Source organism: Tupaia chinensis, unplaced genomic scaffold (genome assembly GCF_000334495.1).
Source record: "Tupaia chinensis unplaced genomic scaffold, TupChi_1.0 Scaffold000453_1, whole genome shotgun sequence".
Classification (NCBI taxonomy): domain Eukaryota; kingdom Metazoa; phylum Chordata; class Mammalia; order Scandentia; family Tupaiidae; genus Tupaia; species Tupaia belangeri.
In genome coordinates, this window is record NW_006159960.1 from 2,843,253 (window position 1) to 2,854,234 (window position 10,982).

The 10,982-nt window shown below is 45.1% G+C and overlaps 1 protein-coding gene across 9 annotated transcripts in view; it reads left to right on the forward strand.

Moving 5' to 3' along the window:
• Nucleotides 1-10,982, forward strand: part of NR5A2 (nuclear receptor subfamily 5 group A member 2) — a 172,302-nt gene that overhangs the window by 90,811 nt on the left and 70,509 nt on the right. For all 9 annotated transcript variants that reach the window (XM_006155441.3, XM_006155443.2, XM_006155442.3 and 6 more), the window contains one exon: nt 8,896-9,015. In XM_006155441.3, the coding sequence (XP_006155503.1) occupies nt 8,896-9,015 (120 nt within the window). The remainder of the gene's footprint in view (nt 1-8,895; nt 9,016-10,982) is intronic.

A 10,982-nucleotide genomic window follows, 5' to 3' on the forward strand; every position in this document is an offset into this window, starting at 1 on the left:
TCCCACGTAGTCGACCACGGACCGCGTCCCAGACCTGGTGGCTTAAAACTCATGCCAGGTGCGTGCGCATGCGTGCCCAAGATCCCGAGAGGAGAATGGAGGAGAAGGGATTGCGGCGTGACCATCCCCCCTGCGGGGTGATTTCTCACTTTCTGTCTTTCTGTCTCTGTCTGTCTGGCGAGCGCACGAGCCCTATAGCGGAAACCTCTCCAAAAAAAAAGAAAAAAAAAAAAAAGAACTAGGACGTAACAAGGATCAAGTTGATATGGGAAAGGAGATTTAATGGAAAGCTTCTCCAGTTTTTACCTCTGTGGCTTACGTGCACATGTGTGCATGCACACACACACGTGCACACACACACACACAGTCACATGGCACACCTGTGTGAACAGCAGGATGCTCATGGTGAGAGGCAACAATTGCTAGTTTCTGGGTGCCCCACGCATCCCAGGTTAGATCGGCAGGCATCCTGATCAATAACTGATTCCCAGCGCATTCCAGTTAGGGAGCTCTGGTTGGGTGGAAGTCTTTGAAGGGACATCTAGGGAATTTGGAAGAGGTTCAGGTCTAAAGGGATAGCACGACCAAAATATTGGGTTGTCAGAAAAGTCATGATGCAATTTTGCATGAAAAAAGAAAAAAATACTTCTAACAACTGTATTTCATGAATTAGAGACTACATGGGAGAATCAGGTAGACTCTCTGGGTCCCAGATACTAGGACATGACTGGTCATGACCAGGAGGGGAGGTGGGTCAGTGTAGACCTCACAAGGGCTTGGTGATGATGAAAGGAAAAAGCAGATACTGTGTAGTCAGACCCTGGCCTCCTACCTCTCTCATCTGGGGGAGAGTTCAGATCCTACGGGAGGGATCTTTCGTTGCTTCCCTGGAGAAACATAGCAAGAGGCCAGAAGGGCTCAGTGTCCCGGGGAAGTGTTGACAGATCTTTGTATTTTGAACAACAGCAGCCCAATTAGAGAGCACACTGGAACTGCTTCCAGTTAGCTCTGAGGAGGGAAGAACCTCTGGTTATAAATCTATCGGGTATTACAGTAATTGACTGCTGGCGTCCGCTGGCTCTTGTTTCTCTTGTACAGTATTGTTTGCAGTGCTTGTTTAATCATTGTTAATGTGAAATCATTTTTTCTCTTGGACTTTGTAGCAGTTTATTGTAGAGGTTGCAGGTAATATCTGTATTCTCCATAAATACTGTAAAGGATTAAAGCTGCCAGGTGTCTGTCCCACTCAAAGCAGTCTCTCATTAGGATTTTACACATCGGGACCAGCAGTTAGCGTAATGGCTATGTCGCTGGACTCCCACATAGTCGACCGCGGTTTGAGTCCCGGACCCGGTGGCTTAAACTCACTCTGGGCACGTGTGCATGCGTGCCCAAGATCCCGAGAGGAGAAGGGAGGAGAAGAGATTGCACCGTGGCCATCCCCCTGGGGGGTGATTTCTCGCTTTCTGTCTTTCTGTCTCTCTCTGTCTGGCGAGCGCACGTGCCCTTATAGCAAAAACCTCTCAAAAAAAAAAAAAAAATTTGTTACATCAATTTTAATTTGTTTGCATTTTTATTTTTCTCTCTTTGCATCCTTGCTTCTGAATATACCACTGCGGGGGTCATCGTTTTTACAAAAGGAGTTTGAGACCCACTCCCCAGTTTTTTGTTTTTGTTTTATTTTTTATTTATTTATTTTTTTTTGCCAAGAAAAGAAAATAATAGCTGAACTTCATTTGTAATAATTCTGAAGACTCTTCAAATCAGGTTTTTGGTTTTCTGCCTGGAGCTCACTCTCTTCGTGCCTCGACCTTCCTGGGGGCACTGGGATTCGGGTGCACATCCCTGCGCTCCTACCTTTAGGCTGGACTTGGGTCTCCCGTGTGGTTCTGACTTGTGGCAGAGTCTTTGTAGCACGCATTACCATAGCTGGTCCAGTGTTTGTTGTTGTTTGTTTGTTCCTTTGGTTGTTTTTTAGAGGTTTTTGCCAAAGGATGCATGCACTCACCTGAGAGGAAGAGAGACAGAGATAGAGAGAAAGTGAGAAATCACCCCTCCCACTCCCAGAGGGTATGGCCAAACTGTAATCCCTTCCCCTCCATTCTCCTCCTGGGATCTTGGGCATGCAAACATACACACGTAGTGTGATTTTGAAGCCTCCAGGTGTGGGACTTGAACTATGGCTGGCCATGTGGGAGTGCAGCGAAGTAACTGCTAGTCCCTGTTTTTGTTGTTCTTAATTGCATTTTGTTCCAAGAGCTAACTAGAGCCACTATGGGGGGAAATTTAAAAAAAATCATTCTACGTGGGTAAGGCTTGCTCTGATCCCTAGGAAGTCTCTCAGGACATGGAGCTGGGTAGAATGCTCCTGGACTGCTGGGCCCCAGGATTGTAACAAGTTCACACCTTGTCTTCTCTCGTTGGAGTTTAAGTGTCTTGAAGGCTGGATTATGTCCCAGACACCTGTTTCCCCCATGTTTCTAACACACTCCCGACGTACCAGATGTGAGGGTCAGACGTAAGAAGAGGGGTTACGTCCATTTTAAACTGCCAGTTCGTTTCAGTAGAACATCTTCCTCAAAACGTCTTTGTGAGAGCAGTGCCATATGGTTCATGATGCTGATTATAAAAAGCCTCTGCAAGAGGGAACATGAATGAACAGCTCAGTTGTCAGACTAGTCCCCAGGAAAGGGAGAAAGCAACAGGAAGACTTGGACAAGTTAGACACAGTCTCGAGAAAGATCTGCACATTTTTCTTCTACTAGGTCGCCAGGAATGTCAGGACATATTTTTCTATGTTTTTCTATGCAAAAATGCGTCACAACTTTCCCAACAACCCAATCATTGTTTGCCAAATTCCCTTTCCTTCTGAGAAAGCACACACTTCTAATGATTAACATTCCAGATTGTGGGAAGCTGGCTTTATAACAATATGTGACTATATTCCTTTACACGCTCATCTATGGTATCAATATAAATAGTTTCTCTGATGAGTGACTAGGTTTCTGAGATAAGTCCTCCTTTTTATTACAGCTGCTAACACAGGTTTATATGAGGTGGTATTACTAACTACCAGTGAGAGGTTTTCATAGATGATGAAACTTACACCCTATTGGTGTCCTTTGGGCTCCCAAGCGACACCCAAGGTTGTTCACAGACTGCACTAATACCTGGCGGATTTATTCCAAAGAAGTAGATGTTCCTCCTCTTTCTTCCTCCACCATCTCCTATAATTCTGTTTCTCTGAAAAATAAAATCTTTCAAATTGCCAGCAGTTCTTCTCTAGACCCAGGTGCCAAAACTGCCATCACATTTGGCCCACCCTTTCAGGCAGAGGGCTGTACAAAAACGGTATCATGCAAAGCACTGTGGAGCTGCAGGCTCACCGATTTCAAGCTAACATAAAATATCACATAATCAATTATGGAAAATAGGAAATGGAATGTTGGCGTGGAAAACCTCCTCGGAGAGTGTTAAAACAAGGAATCAATTGCTCAGAAGGGGCATTAAAATGACAATCAGTCAAGAAGTCTTTACCAGGTGCTGGCTCTGGGTGTCGACCTGCAGGGCACACGGGATAGGGTCATTGCCACGCAGAGATTACTGTTCACTCCACAAACACGGATGGAGTCGCTTGCTTATTTGTGGGACAGGTGCACAGGTAAAAAGCAGAAACGTGCCTGGTGGAGGTGATTCAGTCACCTGTGCCTTCATTTAACAAGCGCTTATTAGGTGCTTGATTTTTGCCAGGTACTATGCAAGGCCATGTGGCTATTATAGTGTCAGGTCCGCCTCTGCCTTAAAGAAAGTCAGACCATGAACAATTGCAATATTTGGAGAAAATGGGGAGATTATAGTGGTCCCCTGTTTGACACCAAAGAAGAAATGATGGCATGAACAGCATAAAAGATAAAACCAAAAATTGAAATAACATTTATGGGAGGGAAAGATTTTTTATTTCAGCCATTCTTACAGTTTCTAAGGAGGCAGTGGAACAGGGGCATACACAGATTTAGGTGGTAATCTTCAACATCCTTTTAAAAGAAAGGTGGCCTCGGGAACCAGCAGTTAGCGTAATGGCTATGTCGCTGGACTCCCACGTAGTCGACCGCGGTTCGTGTCCCGGACCCGGTGGCTTAAAACTCACGCCGGGCGCGTGTGCGTGTGTGCCCAAGATCCCGAGAGGAGAATGGAGGAGAAGGGATTGCGGCGTGACCATCCCCTCTGGGGGGTGATTTCTCGCTTTCTGTCTCTATGTCTCTCTCTGTCTGTCTGGCAAGCACACACGCCCTATAGCGAAAAACCTCTCCAAAAAAAAAGAAAGGTGGCCTCAATGTCAGATTTTCAAGTACCTTGGTTGTTGCCAACTGTCACCTTTGCTGTTGCCATGTTATGTCTGAGGACAGGGGACTGTCACCTGCAAATAAAGGGGAAGGTGGCTGATGAGCTGGCTTTGGAAATTATGCTGCTTTTCACTTTCACTCCTTCCCTCCAGGACCAGCAGGTTGTTCCTCTCAGTTTTGTCATTTTCAACCTGCAAAGTGAGAAGAATAAATTTGCTTCCTGAACATATCAGTTCTTAAGTTGAAATCCTCTTCAGGTATCCATACATGGACTTTGTAGGGTTTGCGTTTCCCCACCCACCTGGAAATTGTCTGGAACATTAATGTGTACGGTGCTTGTTTCTGGGGTAACTGATCTCAAAGTACAGTATTTTGCACTTCCCTAGAAAGAGTGCCAAATACATAACTAAAGCTTCTCAGCACAGGAAAACATCCACCCTGGAACCACATTGCCGTCATAAACTGATAAACTGGAAATGGGGTGCTGATAGCGTAGGAGAATATAATAAACCCACAGGAGCAAAGTGCACTTGGTTTTGAAATCACCCCTTAGCATCTGAGAGACAGTTCCAGAATCTGCCCTGGGCACAGCGACCTATGTGCTGCTAGGATGTGGGGCCCGGGCACCTTGGCTGGGCAGTTGGTAGATCGTCACGGGTCCCTGTCCTCAGCCTGACTTGTGATGCCACACCACACTCTGGCAACGTTCCTCTGAAGGAGGCAGTGAACTCCACTGCCGGCCACCACAGAGTGTTTGGGGGGACGTTCTTCTCCACGGCAATAATTTTTTTTTTCTCCTTTCTTGTAGAGGTTTCTGTTATAGGGTGTGTGCACTCACCAGAGAGACAGAGAGACAGAAAGTGAGAAATCACCCCCCAGGGGGGATGGCCACGCCACAATCCCTTCTCTTCCATTCTCCTCTTGGGGTCTTGGGCACGCACGCACACGCACTCAGCATGAGTTTGAGCCACCGGGCCCAGGACTCGAACCATGGTCAACTACATGGGAGTCCAGGGACGTAGCCATTACGCCAACTGCTGGTCTCCTCCATGGCCATAATTTTCACAAAGGCAAGGGCTGACTGATGCCTTCATCTTTCTATCCCAGGGCCTGGCACTTACCTTCCGGATAACTGACCCTCGAAACATAGCTCTAATATTTACTCAAGCAATGCCATTTTTCTGGTCAGAACAAACTGACTGCTTAAAAATATTTCTCAGGCAGGTGTGCAGGGAGGCCTTTTCCTGATGAGAATGCAATGGGAATGTCAATCCGATCTCTAATTGCTTTTTGCCTTTCAAATGGGACTTACATGTTTTTCCAGCTGGGGGTCTTCTGCTTGCTATTTCTTTGTATATCATTAATCCTTTACATTTTATATACAGGACCTTCCCATCTACCACCTTGCTTTACTCTTACCGCAAGACCTATTTTACGTATATTTAGCTTGGGGGATTAAGTGGTTCCATGGAGTTCTAAAGCTACAGAGTACAGAGCCACCCCTCAGAGCCTCGCCTGCCCTCTGCTCAGAGTTCCTGACCACGCTCACTGTGTGGCTCTGGAACGTCAGCCACAGCTCTCAGTCACTTCCCATGTGTCAGTGGCAGCTATCCGCAGTCCCATGGAATGGCCACTTAGACAGGAATCAGTTCCAGTGAGTTACATCCATGTGGTTTAGGAAATTCTAGGGCCTGTTGATGTACTTTGGAGACAGGCTAGATTTTTAGCAGGTCGTTGGGAAAGTCATGATGCGTTTTTATGCAGAAAAATATGTCATGACTTTTCCGATGACCCAGTAGAAATCTTTTTTTTTTTAAAGAGAGATTTTTTGCTATAGGGTGTGTGAGCTCACTTTAGAGAGATAGAGAGAGATAGAAAGTGAGAAATTAGAGGCCAGCAAGTGGCGTGGTGATTAAGGGTGCTGGATTCCCATATGGCTGACCACAGTTTGAGTCCTGGACCTGGTAGCTTGCTTTCTCACTTTCCTTCTCTCTCTCTCCCTCTGCCCTCTCTGGTCAAATTAAAACAAATAAATAAAGCTAAATAAAATAATAATTCTTTTTTAAAAAAGTGAGAAATCACCCCCACACACAGAAGGGGAAATGACTGTGCTGCAGCCCCTTCTCCTCCGTTTTCCTCTTGGGATTTTAGGCATGCACGCACAGATATCTGGTGTGTTTCAAGCCTCTGGGTCCAGGCCTCGAACTGCAGTCAGCCATGTGGGAGTCCAGCGATGTAACCATTACATCATCTGCTGGTCTCCCAATAGAATTCTTCTTCTTTTTTTAGAATCATTTATTTAATTTTATTTATTCCTTCCTTTTTTTCCTCTCTTTTTTAAATTTGACCAGAGAGAGACAGAAAGAGAGAAGGAGGGATATTGAGAAAGCAAGCTACCAGATCTGAGACTCAAACTGTGGTTGGCCACGTGGGAGTGTCCAGCACCTTAGCCAGCACACCACCTGCTGGTCTCCCCAATAGAATTTTTTAGGCATGCCGCTAAACATTTCTGAAACCCCTTTGTTTTCAAACAAAATTGAATTTGATGGTATTTGTTCTGCTAAAAGCTAAAATAATACAAAAAAATCTTTCATAAATATTAACAATACATAAATGTCAGATGTTGCATTTTTAGTTATGTGTAAGCATGTTACTGAATTTGGGGACTTGAAGGTTTTTGGTTGATATATCTCACAATACTGAGTAGACTGTTACAAATAACCACAGAAATGGGTCGGTATACTGCCCGCGTTCAGACCTTGTGTACATGGACTATGCAGAGATGTGACTGAGTTGTTGAAGAATGCAGTTTCATGGAGGGTGAGATGCAACGTGCATAAAACACCTTTAGTTTCAATCTTCGTGGCAATCTCACAAGGGAGATTGTGGGGTAATTGTCTAAACTGTAAGAGCATGTGCAGGTTAACACTGAGATTACACTTGGAGAATATTCTCTTCAGAGTCTAACACAATTTGGACTCCCGTTAACACCAATGACAAATAATTACATTGTGCTTCTGTGCCCAAAAGTGATTTGAGCTGGAATGCCAATTCGTTTTAGACTTTTTAAAGAAAGTTTAATTTCATTAATTTATTATTATTACTTTAATTTGACCAGAGAGAGATAGAGAGAGGGAAGGTGAGAAAGCAAGCCACCACATCTGGGACTTGAACTGTGGTCTGCTGTGTGGGAGTCCAGCACCCTACTGCCATGCTATCTGCTGGCCACTAGATGCCAGTTTTTTTTAAAGAGTTTATTTATTATGGCCTGGCCCTGTAGTGTTGCAGTTAAGAGAACCAGATCTCACATGGTCGACCATGATTTGAATCCCTGTGTGTGTGTGTGTGTGTGTGTGTGTGTGTGTGCACGTGTGTGCGCAAGCCCAAGGTCCTGATGGGGTGGAAAAATAGAGGAGGAAGGTTTGCAGTGTAACCGTGCTCCATTTAGAAATACTTTCTCTCTTTCTGGTGAGGACATGTTCCCTCTACCAATGTTTTTTTAAATCTTGTTTCCATAAATTTTTTAATTTCTGACTTAATTTCTTTAGTAGTTAAGAAGTCATTCAGGGTAGGGTGTTTAGTTTCCATGTGTTTGTGTACTTTCGAGGTTTTTTTTTTTTTTTTTTTTTTTTTTTAGGGGGTTTTTTTTATTGGGGGAGGGCGCTCGCGAGAGACAGAGAGACAGAAAGCGAGAAATCACCCCCTAGGGGGGATGGCCATGCCGCAATCCCTTCTCCTCCATTCTCCGCTCGGGATCTTGGGCACACACGCACACGCACCAGGCGTGAGTTTTAAGTCACCGGGTCCGGGACGCGAACCACGGTCGACTACATGGGAGTCCAGCAACATGGCCATTATGCTAACTGCTGGTCCTGAGGATGTTTCTTGAAATTAATATCAAGTGTAATTCCATCATGGTCAGAGAAGATGCTGGACATAGTTTCTATGCCTTCGAATCTACACTTGCCAAGGTGGAGAGGAGGAAAGCACCCCCGATGGGAGCAGTCACACCATAATCCCATTGTCTTTGTTTTTTCATCCTATAGGGATTTGGGGCACACAAATGTCCAATGTGTTTTTCAAGCCCTTGGAGCCAGGATTCAGACCATGGTTTGTCAGATGGGATGTGGCTTAATAAGCCACTAGGCGACAGGGCCAGCCCCGATGTACCGACCTTTAGATACATAAACACAGGCTATCTGAGGTCATTCCAACAGGGTCTACTAAGGACAGTGTGAGACGCCTGTGCCTCCCACAGCCAGACCCTAATAGCTCTATTAATGTTAGATAGACCAACCTAATGGAGTACCTCTTCCTAGCAGCTCATTGATTATAAATACTTAGCTGAAGTATTTATACATAGCCTAAAAAGTATTCATCCAAATGAACATAATGATTTTCTTGAGCAATGATGTAAATTCTGAGCACGTGCCCTCTGGTGACTGTCGGCGGAGACCTCCTTGCCTGCAGGTAGTTCTTTTCTGTAGAAGATTATGCAACCCTAAAAAAGTAGTGTACCCCAGTGTCATATTTTGTTCTGTTTCGTTTACAGGTTGATGACCAAATGAAGCTGCTTCAGAACTGCTGGAGCGAGCTCTTAATTCTCGACCACATTTACCGGCAAGTGGTACATGGAAAGGAAGGGTCAATCTTCCTGGTTACTGGGCAACAAGTGAGTGTAGAGATTTTTTTTTTTTTAAGTGTCTTTTTATTAAGCATGTTCCGAATGGCAAGAATTTAACTAGGTCAGAAGCACTCCTCCGCTTCGAAAGGGAGAGATTGGCTGCAAACAATTTGGCAAAGATGACTCGGTGCACTCTGTCCCTGCTCTGATGATTACAGGGAAACTTGTAAAAGCGAAGAATAATCATCCGCTTTCTGCTGCTCCTGGTCTGCCGGGATGGAGAGTTCTGCTCCCAAGGGTTCGAACAGTGGCCGAATCAAAAGCATTGATTACCACCCAGGACTTTTGTTTTTCCTTGAGCTTTCCCATTAGCCTATCACACTCGTTTGTCAGCTATTTATAAAAGTATATCATTTGGGGATCCTTACTCTTTGGGAACAATATTGATAGAAGACACTGATTCAAATGTCCTATGTAACTGAAATAACTGGCATAAAGGAAACGGTGCTTCTGAGAAGGAGCAGGAGCTTTCAGTTTTCTAGAGCCAGAGGAAAATGGGAAGCAAACATCACTGTTTTGGGCCTTCGTAGTGCGTTAGTGACAAAGGTCCCTACCCTTGTGGGATGTCACATTGTTGCCTGTAGAAGCTGACGGTGGACATAGCAGGTTTGTCAGGAGAATGACTTTTTTTTTTTTTTTCCTATAGGGCGCATGCGCTCGCCAGAAAGACAGAGACAGAGAGTCAGACAGCCAGAGACCACCCCCCGGGGGGAGTGGGTGGCCACTCTGCAATCCCTTCTCCTCCATTCTCCTCTCAGAGCTTGGGCATGAACGCACACGCGCCTGGTGTGAGTTTAAGCCACCAGGTCGGGAACTCAAACTGTGGTCAACTACATGGAGTCCAGCGACATAGCCATTACGCCAACTGCTGATCCCAAGAGAATGACTTTCGTCCTCTGAAACAAACTTGTAGTATATCAAAGCTCAAAGTGCTAGTAAAAGGGGGGAACACAGAAAAAGGGAATTCCCAGGTAAAGGGCCATCAACACACACTGCATAGTGTGTGTTGCAGTGTGACCTCTAGATAGCAGGGTTTTTAAAAAATTATTTATTTAATTTTATTTGTTATTATTATTCAATCTGAGCAGAGAGACAGAGAGGGAGGGAGAATGAGAATGTAAGCCACCAGGTCCGAGACTCGAAGAGTGGTCAGGCACATGGGACTCCAGCCACTTAACCACCATGCCTTTGCCAGTCCCTGGGTTGCAGTGTTAAACAGGAATGGCTGGTGGCTTATGGTGTCGGGGACAACTGAGCAAGGACTTAAAGGTAGACAGACAACCTTGTGGATGTTTCGGGGGAAGGCAGTGTGTTCAATAAACCTAATTCCAATTTTACAGGGTTTAGGCAAGTCCCACTGGTCTCTTCCCCCCATTCTGCAAGTTGTGTGTGTTATGTTGAACTAAGCATAAGAGATGCAGAGGTTCCTTCAGCTCAGCAGGGTGTACCTGTTCCGGGCCCTGCTGCGTTGTTCAGCCATGGTGAATTCAGTACCCAGGCACTGTGGTCTCTTACTCCCGGCCATAAATGTTTATGTGCTGTGAAACCATGGCAGTGCATGTCTGAAAGTGAAAGGCTGTCTGCACATCATTTGCTGTACTATTAATAAATCCCACTTCCCAATCAAGCACTCTTTGAGAGTTTTTGCAAATTAGATCAATTCGACCATCTCCATCACTCTCTGGCCCCTACTTTTTGTACCTCTCGAGAGGAGAGATTTCTAGTTGGGAAAACAAAGTCGCAATGGGTTTGACTTCCTGTGCTTTCAGATTTTTGTCTTTGGAGGAAATATACCCATTTTCAGAGACTAATCTCAGGGAATGCCTCCTACCCCTCCCAACAAGGAACTGCATTAGAAGTCTAAGACTCGGCCCACAAATTAATTTGATTTCATTTCCTTCTGCGTTTAAGAAATGGAATGGATTCATGTTGTTCTTTCTCAACGCACTTCCATT